This window comes from Sinohyriopsis cumingii, unplaced genomic scaffold (genome assembly GCF_028554795.1).
Source record: "Sinohyriopsis cumingii isolate HCF-2022 unplaced genomic scaffold, ASM2855479v2 utg000881l, whole genome shotgun sequence".
NCBI classification, from domain to species: Eukaryota; Metazoa; Mollusca; class Bivalvia; order Unionida; family Unionidae; genus Sinohyriopsis; species Sinohyriopsis cumingii.
This window is the reverse complement of record NW_028315939.1, coordinates 1,258,479-1,274,697: the sequence shown is the minus strand read 5'-3', so window position 1 is coordinate 1,274,697 and position 16,219 is coordinate 1,258,479. Positions and strand designations below refer to the sequence as shown.

Genomic DNA, 16,219 nt, shown 5'->3' with positions numbered 1-16,219 from the left:
TACTTAATCTGAATGAATGGTCATGGGGTTTTCATTTTAAGACATTTAAAAATGTTTTGTTGATCCTTTATTAAAATGGTGCTGATTTAATGTCCAATATGTGGCGATCTTGAAAATCATTTTGACTTAGGTTTTTTCATCAAAACAGTACTTAATGGTTCCTAAATGAAAATGACTGACTCTCCTTATGGCCACGATAGTGGCTTGTCTTGAAAATATTGCTATCGCTATTCATTATTGGGCTTTAACAGATAGACTTCTTATGATATTTAGTTGGTCCTAAATGAAAATTGTGCCAGTCAGGCATCCAGTGGGGCTACTGCAGCATTTGTCTTGAATGTCTTTTTGTCACTACATCCCCTGAATGGATGATTGTTATAACATGGGGTTTCACTCCATTGTTACATCCACCAGAGTAGCTAATTTGAAAATGTTATTGCTGAAGAATATGAGATGCTTTCCAACATTCTGTTCTTTCAAGGAAGAAATGGTCTTATCTTATGAAATTTTAGGCACCACACCATGATCATCTTGTATTAGAATTCATCTTCCCCAAAATGATAATCTTTTTACACATTATTTTTCATACTTTTAAGAAGAGAGAAATATTTGTTCATGTCTGAGAAAAATAAATGTATATGAAATTTTGGGAGCCATGCCATGGTCATTTTATTTCGGAATTAATGTTATAAGAGAGTGTGCTATAGCGGGGTCACACGTATATGGTACAGAAGCTATCACTGACTGTCTGTCTCTCCATAAACAGTTTCATTTCTGGAGCATAACTCCAGCCATTTGAGGCCAAAAAAATGTTGGTTTCCTTTGCACAGGTTTAAATATTAGGGTAAGTAGGTAGGATTTTTTAAAAAACATTATTTATATTATAATGATTAGTATATATAATGTACTGTATGCTTTAATGTATTGCACAAAAGTGGTTCAGTTAGATGCACAAATCAGTTTTGGAAAGTTTTTTTTTACCATGGGGAAAAAAGTGACCAAGAAAATGAGAAACACATAATTTTTTTGCCTAAGCTATTTTAGCCTAAACTTGATACACACATGAAGCAAGATGACACACATTATTTTGTTGAGATTATATGTAACTGTATATTTAAATCTCTGTTTAATTTTTGATGCCACTATTGTAATTCTTTTTTATCAGTGATGTCCTTTTTTCAGCTTCTCACTTTATGGGAACAGAACAAGTATTTTGAAGAGGACACAATCAAGGTAAGATTGGAATTTCTTAGAAGTTAATTTTGTTTGTTTATAGACATGTTTCACACAATAACTAGAGATAACATTATAAGATATATAAATTGTCATTGTGCATTAATATATACCCACCCACCCAGCAGCAAACACTATAGATCCAGATATGCCACAATATGCAGTTAAACACCTCTCAGCAGCAAACTGTATGCATTTACACCTACCCAGCGGCAGACACTGTATGCTTATACACACCTACTTAGCAGCAAATATTATAGGTCCAGATCAGCCACATTATGCAAATACACACCCACCAACCCAGCAACAAACAATATAGATCCAGATCTGACACAATACGAATATATACACCCACGAAGCAGTAGACATAGGTCCAGATTTGCCACAATATGCATATAAACACCCCCACCAAGAAGCACACACTATATGCACACACACACACAGAGTAGCAAAGACTGTCTGACCAAGCAGCCCGAAAGTAGGTCTAGATCTGCCACATTATACATATTCACACCCACATAGCAGCAGACTTGTAGGCCCATATCTACAACATCATGTCTATACACACCCACTCAGCAGTAAACTTGTAGGTCCATACCTACAACATGTCTATACACACCCACTCAGCAGCAAACACACTAAGCATGTGCACTCACATCCAGCAACAACCATTATAGACCCATATCTGCCACAATGTGCATAAACACACCCACCAAGCAGCCAACAGTGTAGGTCTAGATGTGACAGTATGCATATACACACCCACCAAGCAGCCAACAATGTAGGTCTAGATGTGACACAATATGCATGTACATACCAGCTGAGCAGCAAACAATGTGGATATATGTGTCCACCCATTAGCAAACACTAGGTATGTACACACCCAACCAGCAGCAGTCACAATTTGCACGTGAAAACACACCCAGCAGGAAACATTATGGGTCCAGATCTGACACACCCACCAGTGGGAAACATTATAGTTCCAAATCTGGCATGTCCCCCCACCAGCAAACATTATGTAACACCAGATATGCAGTTGTTGTTGTTGTTGTTGTGGGGTTTAACGCCATTTTTCAGCACGATAGGCTATACATGGCGGCCAGTATTAATGGTGGAGGAAGAACCCGGAAAACCCTGGAAAGAACCACCGACCCACGAGAAGCTACTGACAAGCTTTCTCACATGCCCACATTGGCTGAATCTTAGACTCGAACCGCCGCAGACAGAGGTGAGATGGCAGTGATCCGTAACGAAGAGCGCTTTAGACCACTCAGCCACTCGGGGCCCCCAGATATGCAGTAATTTCTCCAGTATTTTCACAGAGATTGAATCAACATTTACATAATGGGGGAATTTTAAATGGGCCATTTTATTTGAGAATAGTATCTATCAACAAATATGTGTGATAGATAACTTTCAATGAATAAGGTGAAGCTTGCAATTGTTTATCTTCATTATCAGCACAGTGGCAGCAATTGTGTTGAATGCAATGGCTTTACAGTGTATGGAGCTTACAGGTAACAGCAGAGACATTACCACTGAATACTGAGAACTGCATATAACAGCACAGACATTACCACTGAATACTGAAAACTGCATGTAACAGCAGACATTACCACAGAATACTGAGAACTGCATGTAACAGCAGAGACATTACCACTGAATAATGAAAATTGCATATAACAGCAGTGATATTGCCACAAAATATCAACAGCAGCAGGTCTGCCATTGTACAACCTCATCAAGTGCACATTTAATAACTCGATAATGACAGTGTTACATTGCTCAGTCGCAAAATGTCACTTAGAGCTTGATTATAGCAGTTGATCTAGAAGTCGATATGACATTTACTAGTATTGATGAATGCTATGCTTTCATTATGCTCATGGCAAATCAGCTTTGTGCAAATTTTGTAAATTCACTTACTTTTACCAGAGGGGTTCATTAAATTTAGGGGATTAATACAGTCTTGTCCTGGAGAAAACACTGGATGTATGTCTACCCATTAACAGTAGAATATGCATTATGCAAGTGTAAAATGGTTGTCATACGTGCTTGCAAGAATTGAAAATTGATACTGCATGATTCTGCCATGGAAATATTGGCCTATTTGAATAGCTCATCAGGTGAGGAAATGATCTTGTAGTTATTATGGCAAAAAGTACCTGAGAATGTAAATTAAAATATTTGCTCAGTAAAAGTGTCAATCTTTTTTGTCAGTGCCTTACATACTATGATAATTATGACCTAATTAGTTGACAAATTTTACAGTGTCATAAGTTTCACTGCTTTTTAAGAATTGTATTGTCAGGCAGATGTTGCTTACATGATTGATATTCCTTTGGAATTGTCACTTGTATCCTGCTAATTTATGATGGGGTCATGAGTACATTCACTTGAACTAATTTCCAAATGAGCAATTATGCTGAATGTATCATTTTGTTTGTGTTTTTTATGAATAATTTGCTTTGGTTCTGTCTTCTATGAGTTCTTTTTGATGTGTTAAGCACTGGAAAATTGATCAAGTTTTGGACAGGAATATTTTCCAATTACTGCAGTATTTGTACAACTTTTGAAAAGTCCTTCAATTTTGAGGGTTGCCATGAAAAGTCGGTGAATTTAAAGAAAAAGGATAATAATCTTGAAAAGCTCTTTAATTGTTTTTTTAAAAAAGTATAAAACTTTTTAATCTCCATTCTAGCTAATAAGGAATATACATTATGTTAACATAAGCTGGGTAATTTTTTTCTTGTAAATTTTTGTCTTGCTTGTGACAGCAGTATAAAAACAGACCATCAATCATGTATTGGTATCCTTGAATTTTTTCTACACAGTTGAGTCATAAAAGTCATTCAAAAGTTGTGTGCTAGGAATTTTTATGTACATACATTTTATCATTGAATTTTTAAAAACAAAAATTTGCAAAACTAGAGTGAAAGTTTAGAAGATCAAAATAATTGATAATCAAAACATTCATATGAATTTAGTTCTGATATCCTTGTACTTGTTTGGAGTCCTCTTTGTTGTTGGGTCCTTTATTTTTTTTTTGTACATGATCAAAATGATAAATATTTTTAACCTTTTATTTTTCATACTTTAAATTACAAATTATTTTTTTTTTGTATGAAAAAATTATTGAAATACAGTATGTATCACATGTTCATCAATAAGGGTAACATTTTCATCATTGCCATTGATGAGATTTCATGTTAAAGTAGTGTCTTCAGATTCCTTGTTAAATTTTTCTGTCAGATTCTATGTTAAAGTTTTATGTTAGATTCCATGTTAAAGTTTTGTGTCCTGATTCCTTGTCAGAGTATTGTGTTCATATTCCCTGTTAAAGTATTGCATTCTGTTTCCATGTCCAAGTATTGTTCTGATTCCATGGTAAAGTACTATGTTCAGTTTTTATGTTAAAGTTTTGTGTTCCAATTCCATGTTAAAATCTTGTGTTAAGGCTTTCGCGAGTCTGATACAGGGGAGGATCAAAAGTGAGACACCACATTTTGCAGAACCTTTTAGGGAATGGAATCTAGTTCTTAGAATCACCAGGTTACTCAGTTTTATATCTCTTTTTTGTATGAAGATTTTGCTCGTGCATGTATACATAATAAAACACTGTCAAGGTAAGTAAGAGAGATATAAAGCTAGATTTCCTTAAGAAAAAATGCTTTGTGAAAAATTGGGGAATTTCATGCACAGTGCATGAGACTTATTTTACAGTAACGGGCACTATTTTGAAAATTTAGAGGTGGATTGGAACCAGAGGTAAAATAAATGTTGGAAAACACTTGACTTAAATAAAATCAGATTACCACAAAATGATTTTAAAACTATTTGACTTTGTGTTATGATAAATAAAATTCTGCCAAGATTTACATGAATTTCATGATTTCATCCTGCCTGAAGCTTATAGTATCTTCAAACAGACTAGAGCTGCATTAAAATTCAACTTAATGCATGGGAGTTTATAAACTCTTATTGTTATTTACTTGATAAATGGTGTGAAGTATGTCGCAGTTTGACTTTTTATCTACATCATTTAGTGAGAGGCGTGTTTTCTTTTGCCAGTTGGAGATTGCTGCTTTTGAGTTTATAAACACTAATTGTCATCTACATGATAATGACTTCAAATATACCACAGTTGGACTATTTATCTACATCATTATGTGAGAGGCGTGTTTTCTTATGCCAGCTTTCAAACAGGTACATATTAACCACATTTTGAAGACATGTACGGGAAGGTGAATCCAAAACAATTAAAGGACATATGGAAAGTCATTTTCTCCACAAGATTATATATTAAATATGTAACACCATCTCATAATTGTTTATGTTCAGAAGTGTATGCAAGTAAAATCCTATATTTCATGAGATTTTGAACAAATACCCATACTAAACATAGAGAATCTTAAACTTGTTCAATCTGATTTATATTTACATAGGCTGACATCCAAATAAAAGCACTGATCTTACAAGTGGCAGTGTAATGTATCATTGCCAGACATATTTTTGGTGAGCCCTTGTTAGTGGAAAAACAAGATCTTGCAATTACTTTTCTGATGGTGGCAGTGGTGGTGGTTAAGGTGTTTCATTTGCCCATATTTCCTACACCCTGCTTTGGATTCTTTTGTCCATGGGATAAATCCATGTAAGGCAGAATTAATTACTCATTTTCCCCCTTTGACCTTGGGACAAGGTTTATATTGAAGGTTAATTCCCATAATGGATATGTTTACATTTAGGATGAATAACTATGCAGCAAAGATGATTCATTCTGAGACACACTTTCTCATTTCTTTGCCATGGTATTAAAGTCATATTTTTAGAAGATTTGCATTTAAATTTGGTGGAAGATTTTCTTTTCTTTTTTGTTTCCTAAGCCCTTGACGTATTAAAGGTTTTCTTTTCTTTATGTTTCCTAAGCCTCTGAGCATACTTGATTATGAGGCAAAGACAGTTCATTTTGTGCTACACTTACTCACCTTTTGACCTTGGGGTTGAAGTAAGAAGGGTCACAGCAGTGGTTTGAGCAGGGCTTCAGTATGCAGAATTCAGGCCTACTTCTGTTGATACCCTGGATCAGGGGTCTCAAACTCAAACCACCATGAGGGCTGCATGAGGCCATTCTTGATGGCCCAAGGGCAGCACCACCTTTTTTATCTCTCATGACACCTTGTGATGCCAATCATTTTGCAGGCCACAGTATACGGTATGGTGGGCCGCATGCAACCTACGGGTAATGTGTTTGAGACCCCTGCCCTTGATAAATATTTTGTCACATTTCCATTGATGCAGAGTTTCAGAGTTGGATATCTGTCGACTGTCATATGGGTTGGATGTGAAGCTTGACTAAGTAAACTACTGTTTCATAAGGAAATAATATTCTTTTATTTCTCGGAGACCACATAAATGCAGTAAGGTTTGAGCACCACTTATACAATCTGATAGTGTCAAATAGTTTCCTGAATATCCTCAAAAGTACATATAATTAATTGGCCCTATCAATTTGTCTCATTGCAGTCATCTCTTATGTGCAATTTCCTTCTTAAAGGCAGGTGCATTTGGGTCTGTATATGTGTGCATCATAGAGAAAGTGAGTGAGAGATGGATGAGAAGTGTTTCCTTCATCAATTAACTGTTAGTAACACATGTTCTGGTAATATGAAAATAAACTGGGGAAAATTTCAACATAGTTTGGTGATTGTTGTTGTTGTTGTTGCTGTTGTAGGGTTTAATGCCATTGTTCAGCACACGATAGGCTATACATGGCGGCCTGTATTTATGGGGGAGGAAGAACCCAGGAAAACCCCCGGAAAGAACCAACGACCCATGAGAAGCTAATGGCAAGCTTTCTCACATACCCATGTTGGGATAGTTTGGTGAAGAAATACATACTGAATACTATAATCTTATCACAAGTAGACTACTGTGACCCATATTTCATGTTCATTTCACTGGTCCTGTTCATGCTAGAATTGTGAAATTGATATATTTCACACCATGACAATAAAGAAGCTCATTGTGACCTATATTTTATCTTGCTTTAGTTTAGTTTTTTGTGTTTAACTCATAACTACAGATGTTTTTGGCATGTTATATGCATGCTACCCGTACATGCATCTTCTTAAGTACTACACCTGTACTGCAAAAAGAGGTCTCTAAGACCACATGTTTCACTGACTTCATTTAAATTTTGTGTTAAACATTTGTTTATTGGTGGCTATTTACAAGGTTCTTACAACTTTGAAAACTTCTTGAATTTGAGGAATTGCCTTGAAAAATCCTTGAATTTTGATAATTTGGTTTTATTCTTGATAGGTTCTTGGATTTATTTTTTGAAAAACTCAGTGAATTTTTTACCAGAACTTCTTTAATTTATCATAAGGGAATGAATCCATGTTTTTGAACCATTACATTTTCTAGCAATTTTTTTATGTGGAAACAATTGTTTAATGCAAAGTTAGATGAAAGAGCCCCATAATTTTTCTCATAATACATAATTCATTTCATGCACTTTTCAGACAGCAAACATGGCATCTACATGTCACATAATTTTCTTCCTGGCAAATAAGTAACTCTAACAGTGAAAGGGCATGCAAAACTTGTAATAAAATTCTCATCCATTTTATTGTCAGACATTGTAGTGCATTCATACATGTCCAATACCTTATGAGATCCTGTATTATTCAATTCTTCTAGAACTTGTGTAACACTGTCTAGGCTTCCTTAAGGACACTTTGGCTGACCTACATGTCTGTAATTTTACATGTACTGTGAATTGAGATGAGGCACACAGCTTTATATGCATAATCCTTGATAAATTACTGTCACATGGCACATTTTTAGAGGGTTAAGGTCACAAAAGAGAAAATGACATTGCCCATGCCTTCTTCTAACAGAGATGATTTACTCACGTACAGTTAAATAACCGTCAAAATGTAGAGATGTTCCTATGTTTTAAAAAAAAACAATTCTGTTTTGTCTGTTGGTAACTTGGTCTCTCCTTTTAAACCACTAGGTGGAAATTCGCAAAACTTTGTACACAGGTTGCACAGTATAATACTATTTGCAGGGAAGGATATTAGTTTTTGGGCTCATACTTCCTCAGATCTTTGTAGTGGGGGCAAATGTCAGATATACAAAAACTGCAATTGCATTGACATTTTGAACATTTTCTGGGCTGATGAAATCCTATAGCCCAACATCTTAAACTATTTTCAAAGTTGGATAAGTAAGTAAATGGAATATGTTTTGCAGTTATTGCAGACAATATTCCAAACTGGCATTAGATTGAAAATTCAGCTAGCTTATATGTCAGTGGGACTGACAAGTTAAGGACTTAATGTAGCAATTCTCTTGACAGTTTTGGACCTCATTAGGCCTGTGATGAAGTACTAATGTAGCAATTCTCTTGACAGTTTGGACCTCATTAGGCCTGTGATGGAAGTACTAATGTAGCAATTCTCTTGACAGTTTTGGACCTCATTAGGCCTGTGATGGAAGTACTAATGTAGCAATTCTCTTGACAGTTTTGGACCTCATTAGGCCTGTGATGGAAGTACTAATGTAGCAATTCTCTTGACAGTTTTGGACCTCATTAGGCCTGTGATGGAAGTACTAATGTAGCAATTCTCTTGACAGTTTGGACCTCATTAGGCCTGTGATGGAAGTACTAATGTAGCAATTCTCTTGACAGTTTTGGACCTCATTAGGCCTGTGATGGAAGTACTAATGTAGCAATTCTCTTGACAGTTTTGGACCTCATTAGGCCTGTGATGGAAGTACTAATGTAGCAATTCTCTTGACAGTTTTGGACCTCATTAGGCCTGTGATGGAAGTACTAATGTAGCAATTCTCTTGACAGTTTTGGACCTCATTAGGCCTGTGATGAAAGTACTAATGTAGCAGTTCTCTTGACAGTTTGGACCTCATTAGGCCTGTGATGGAAGTACTAATGCTACCATATTGGAACAGGAAATAGCATATATAACATAACTTGACCATTAAAATTCGTTAAAGATAAATGAACTAAAAAAATAAATATGTTTTACATTATTTCTTTTCATTTTTCCTGTGGATTAAAATGCATACATCTCATCAAATCCATGCAAGAGATTGAAATTTCGAGCCAGTGAAAATGTTGGTAGGACAAGTGAATTTTCTTAAATCAGTTGTCCTGGTCTAGTAGTTGAGAAATAGAAATTATCAGTTCTGATTTTTGAGCAAGCTCTAAACATTAAATCATAGGTTTAGGCAATATAATATACTTAAGGGGTTTTAAGTTATCTCTTCATTATGTGGACTTGCCATGGCATGGCATGGAAACAGCACTAGTGCTTTTATATTATTAAAAATGAGTTGGTCTTTAAGATAATAAAAAAGGAAAGAAATTACAGGAGGGAAAGAAAATTTCACATTAAAATTAAGAAAGTTTTCTGAAACTTCCTTGACTGTTCCAGTGGCCTAGTGGTTAGAGCATCTGCCTCGGATGTGGGAGGTAGCGTGTTCGAACCCTGGCTGAGTCATATCAGAGACTTATAAAAATGGTACTAACCCAGTGCTAGACATCATAGCAATATGACTGAACATTTTTAAAAGCTACGTTGAAAAATCCAAATCACACACACTGAAACATCCTCTGTTTGCTTTTGTTAACATCATCAAGAGTTGCCCATCTGTAGTTAGTAGATATTGTTGATCACTCCAGTTTCCTCCATGGAAGATCACACTCCAGTTTGCTCAGAAAATTGTAGTTGGGTTATTCAGTTTAGCTTCATTACAATGTGTTCTTCTGACTGCATGCTTGCACAGTAAAATTGGAAAAGAGAACGTAATTATCAGCAATGCATCATCAAAGGTATACAGAAATAACCATCTGTATTTTATTTGCAAGCTTGGGCTCTGTATCACTTCTAATAGGCATGTCCAATATATCATTAAGATGCTTTATTTCATCACTGGAGCATCATGGCAAGTTTCTCATTGATGAAGATTGCCTTGTTCTTCACTAGAACTCTAATCATAAAGAATGAAAAAAAAATTTTTTAATGCAGGATACTTAATAAAAGGTATTAATATCTAATACTCTGATATAAATGCAAGTACTGTGTATTTGGAGACCATTGGAAATGACTTCATTGAAATTAATGATTATTACAATGATGCCATTGCCTAAGCACCTGATGCCAGCACCAAGAGTGATAGGGGTACTGAATAGGAATAAAGAATGCACAAGAAAATAGAGTGATCATGCAGTGAATGAAACCAAGTAACAGACTGCCTGAAAACTGACCATGGAGAAAAATATTTGTTTTATATTAAAAAATTTGCAAGTGGCTAGCAATTCAAAGAAAAATACCCACAGTGGAGTAATGTGGATGCACTATGCTAATTTAATATATTTTATTTTTACAATGAAAAAATAATTCATTTAGCAATGTATTGACATGAAGTAATATTTTGAAATTACTGCAGTAATTTGACGGAAATGAGTGATCTATACAAGATTAGTGATAGCAAATTAGGTACTGACTCCATTTGCTTACAAGTTGCAAACTGCATAGACCCATATCTGCAGTCAAGTAATGTGCTGGCATATCTGGTTATATGCAGTTAGGACTAAATGGTAGGACAAATAACATTGACTCTGATTTGCTAGTGCATTATGCAACAGCTGATCTGGGTCAACATTGTTTGCAATTGGACCTGACTTGTATGTGAGTATGTATGGTACACCTGTAATGTAGAGGAGCTTTAGCTCTCCATAGTCTACAGATTTTAAGTCATCTCTATCATACATATATCACGTGCATGGAAAAATTCAGTCAAGGTGAATTACACTACCTGTATGTACTATATACAGGTTTACTTGTGTCACTTTTATCGTATATTAATTACAAAACTGGCAATATTTGTTACTGATCTTAAACCATTTGGAACATTTTACATATTTACATAAATTGTCTTTCACATGCATGTAGTTCATTTACTTGCCTGATTTATTTTTGTTAGCTTTCATGGAACATGAAATGTAAATCAGCATGTGATATTTGGGATCAGTTTAAAAATACTGAGACGATGTTGTTGTTTTGGGTATAAGGCCACTTTACAGAACAAGATAAGCCAAGGGAAGCTACTGTCAAGCTTTCTCAAAACCCACATTGCCCAAGCCAGAGACTCAAGCACATGCAAACAGAGGTGAGATGGCAGTGATTGGTAAAGGCATGCACTTTAGACCACACAACCATCTGGGGTTTAGAGATTACATATTGTAATGACTTTCATACTGTTATTGCATCAGGCATACTTCGTTGCTTTATAGTTACTATTGATCTCCAAGAAATGCATTGTTTTGGTTCACTGTGGGCATATGTGTATGTATATATGTGTACATATTTGGGTTTTTATCATTTTTATGGAGTTTTATATATATATATGTGTGTGAGAGAGAGAAGACAGCATGCAAAGTACACAGTGGTTATCATTTTTGTGGTTTTCTATTTGTGTTTGTGTGTGAGAGAGAGAGAGAGAGAGAGAGAGAGAGAGAGAGAGAGAGATGGCATGCAAAGTACTTAGTGATTAGCAGGTGTGAGTGTGTGATTCTTGGAGAAAAGGTTCATGCGTATGTACTGTATTTAGCAAACTTCATCACTCTTAGATGTATTTACAACAATGTACATTTCATTGTAATTCAGTTCTTGATTGATATTTGACATGTTTTCTTAACACAAAGTTAATGATGTCAGATGGGTGTTTGAAGCTTTCCATTCTGATACACAATTCAAGGAATTGTTTTTATACTTTTATTACAAATTTTTTACAAGAGTGATATGTAAAGCAATTAATCATTCTTATTTTCTTTACCTTTTCCTGGTTGGAATATCAATTTTCAAGTTCACCCAGTCCAGAGAAAGTAAATTGGTACATGCTATAGGCAGAAAGCAAGCACACCTTATGATTATTAAACTAATGTGAACTCAAAAAGACCTACATAGTCTTACAAGGGGTCCCACTTTGAAGAAACATTTAATTGAAAACTGCTGCAGAAAAAGAACCATAGCTATGCATGAAAGTCATAGATGTTACGTGTTTAGGTTTTAAAAAACAGTAACAAAGAAAGAGTGAAAAAAAGAAGCTTTGAAATATTTAACAATTAATTTATTTCCCTGGAAAAACAATGTAAAAATGAAAAAAATAAGAACTTGCGGTTTTAAGAAATCAAATCCAGAAATAATCCAAGAATAATCCACAAATTAAATTTTATAAGTCCTAGTAATGAAATGTTCTAATGAATTTAAGTTTGAGTTCCGATGAAAATTCCAAAATGGAAGGCAGTGACATATACTGTAACTAGAATTATGCTGTTGTGTCTACAAGTCTTTGTTGATTCACAAACAATATTCCAGTGTTTGAATTTCCAAATAAAATTTCAAGAAATATCTTTGTCCAAGAATTCTGTTAAAGCACTCAAATATTTCCAGGAAAAGAATTAATCTCTTAAAATCCAAATAATTTGATTAAAAATTAAAATGTAACTCCAAACTGATCACAAAAAAACCCACTTTCCAGTATAAAAGCCCAACTAACTAAATTCTCTATAGACATCGGTATAAAACCTGAATACTGCACAAAACAGATGCCTGGATGAGGGTCACGTGATCACATTTCAGAACAGTTTAGAAGCTATTTACATGTCTAAGGTCACATATTCTAGTACAGCCTCGATCTCACTCAGTGTATCCCACAATAAAAATAAATTTTAAAAAAGTTGTTTACTTGAATCTCAATCAAGGTCAGGAACTAGGTCAGCAAAAAGATACAAAGTTCTATTTTTAGGTCTTTTTTCCTAAACAGTCAGGTCAAACTAATTTCTGGAAAGTATCAAATTCCAGTAAACAAAGTACGTTACTTAACATGTAATGAAATAAAAATAGAAAGATTTTAAAACTTACAAACAATTAAATAAAATAAAATATACATAACACAGAGTTTACATGTCATAGCAATATACTGGGGAGACTTTTGAACGTAAGGATCATAACTCTGTCAAAAAGGAAAAGAAGAAAAGACCGTCGAAATGCATTATTGAAATCAAATTGAAAATCGAATGATGAAAAAATATCATAGTTGTATTTTAAATGGAGGAAGTTAGGTGGGCATACTTTTTAAAAAGTTACATCCTTTAAATAGATCTGACAGCAGTGGTAGTTTCATAAAGATCCATGACTTTTAAAATTATGGGGAAAATTGACAAAACCCTCATAAAGCACAGCATCATTGATGGACAGCTGAAATGAATGTTCTAATTAGCACTAAATTTTAACAAATGTTTTCCTAGCTCTGTAAGTGACAGAGTCTTTATAGATGGCAAAGTTTAACAAACAGATGGACAAATGATTTTATGGAGAAGGTGATTAGCGAAGGCTAAACATATGGAGATGGAAATTCGAAGTTATGATTACTGGACTTTCTACATATTTTACTGGGGCCTCTGGTGGTTGAGTGGTCTAAAGTGTTCAACCATACGGATCACTACCAGCTCACCTCTATCAGCATGAGTTCGAGTCTCTGGCTCGGCTTATGTGGGTACATGAGAAAACTTGCCAGATGCTTCTGGTGGGTCGATGGTTCTACCCAGAGTTTTCCCCGTTCTTCCTCCACTAGTCATACTGGCTGCCATGCATACCCTATCATGTGCTGAGAAATTGCATTGAGCCCAAAACAACAAGAGTAACATTTCAGTTACAGTCTATCTCAGTTAGTAATTGATGGTTCCTTGGATACTTTAAATAGATACACTACTTTTTTTATAAAAAAAATTATCATATGATGGGGTATAGTAGTCACCCTCCTGTTTCAAGCAACTGACAGCAATGTGAAAGCTTTGCAAGTCTGAAGCAGTAGCTATACTGGCAAGTACGAGACTGCAAGTTAAACACTAGGGTCGATAGAATTTATCAGAGCAATTCATGGATCAGTTTTCACTGGTTGAATCTGCGTACAGTTCTATCTGACATCAACAATGTGAATAAAAATTTCCTCCCTTTTCAGAAAATGTTGGATTTTTATAAAGTCCATGGGGGAAGCTTCACAAAACTGAATGCTAATTGCTATATGCCCACCATTAGGCAATCGTGTCCATCTGTAACCAGTTTCATTCTGCTTCATGTAAAATTGTCTGCCATTTACAGTTATCAAACTTTATTTATCACTTGCTCTTCTGGTAAGGAGTAAGGAGGGAACCCTATCGGTTTTAGGATGCGAAAGTCAGTGTTCCTTTGACTGAAAGAAGAAAAAAAAATTCACACCATAACCCAAGGTCTCCACCATTGACTGTTACTAAACTTTGTGAATGACTTGCACTTGGAGTAAGGAGAAACCTTGTTAATTTTGGAGTCAAAGGGTTACGATTGAGGTCACTTTGACTGAAAAAAGAATTTTTTTATTTGTACAGTAACATTAGTTCTATGTCACAAATCTGGATTGAATTTTATAGATGGCTTCCACATGGGATAAGGAAGAGCCATTCTGATGTTTAGGTAAAAAGGTCAAAGGCCAAGGTCAGTGCAGATAAATGTTTTTTTGCACCAAAATTTCAGTTACCAACGATGTACCCTCACCAGTACTTGTGGATGACTTGCACATTTGCTAAACCTATTGATTTTGAGTCAGAAGGTCAATTGTCAATGTCACTTTGATTTGAAAAATGTGTTTAGCATAATAACTTTAGTAAGTACTTTGGCCAAAGTTCATGGATGACTTGCATTTCATGTGTGGAATAGGCATATTTGGTATGGGTCAAAGGTCACTTGCAGTATTGCTTGTTAAAAATGTTGCAAAATAACTTTGTCCACTTAGGGTTATACAGAAACCTTGAGATTCAGGGGTCTAAAGATTGACTAATTTCTTTTTCAGTTATTACACTGACTTATGACGTCAGCACTTACATATGTAGTTTGGCCCATAGATAAACCCATGGGCATTATCTCAATGAAGACAATCTGGGACAAAATTGCAAAATATAATTTTGAAAAACTAATGCTCTAAAGTATTTGTAATAGAAGAAACCATTCCATAATATTAGATGGGCATTAATGCATACTGCATCTTGGTGGCTTTTAGCAACAAGAGACAGATGCTGTCTTGGACTTATTCCAAAATCCAATGAGCAGAATGTTTACCAGATTTCACAGGAAGCACACAAATGATGCTAATCTGTCACCAGATATTTCCTTTCCATTTATTCATCATCAGAATTTTTAAAACCATTCCAGATCTTATTGAAATTTGGTCCATTTTATAGATTAGTGGTGTAGATTTAATTTTTGCTAGAGACTTTTTCAGTTTCAGTGTTTTTAACCTCTTCATCCACTTTGCCCGTTTGTCAGTCTGTCACTTGTGCTTTCATTTTCAGAGCTAAACCTCAAAATCATTCAAAGTATCTCAGTAAACTTTATACACATATTAGACTATAGTAGTCCAGATGTGACATTTACTTGTACAAAATTAAGTTTGAATATATTGTTTTACATTATTGACCTTCATACTGTTTATTTTTCTTCCATTGACACCTCTGTTTTTTTGTATATAAAGTCAGTAAACCAAAATATATATTCCTGTGAAGAAATCATCTGGCTACAAGGTCATTTTGGTTTGACAGAGGATACAGATCATAAGTGATGGGACTATATCAAGATGAAATATGATGGAAATAGGTTCTGAAGCAAGTTTCATTGAAGTATTTGTTATAAATCAACTACGTACAGCTGATGTAAGCTTTGAAACTTAGATGTGCCTCATCTGCCAATAAAACAGCTGTCACAGAAGGATTGGAAAATTATATTTTTGGTTTGTTTTGGAATTTTATGGAACAGCAACACTTTTAAGATTATATGATACTGAGGCAAGTAGAGCAAGTATAACTTTTGCTTTAACCATTTGTATGTCAGTAGACATTTTTTATTTATGAAGCATAGCTTTAAAA

General features: G+C 34.9%; 1 protein-coding gene across 3 annotated transcripts in view; it reads left to right on the top strand.

Annotated features, from left to right (window-relative positions):
* Positions 1-16,219, top strand: part of LOC149773129 (calcium homeostasis endoplasmic reticulum protein-like) — a 174,502-nt gene that overhangs the window by 106,253 nt on the left and 52,030 nt on the right. For all 3 annotated transcript variants that reach the window (XM_089946784.1, XM_089946783.1, XM_089946782.1), the window contains one exon: positions 1,183-1,233. In XM_089946784.1, the coding sequence (XP_089802910.1) occupies positions 1,183-1,233 (51 nt within the window). The remainder of the gene's footprint in view (positions 1-1,182; positions 1,234-16,219) is intronic.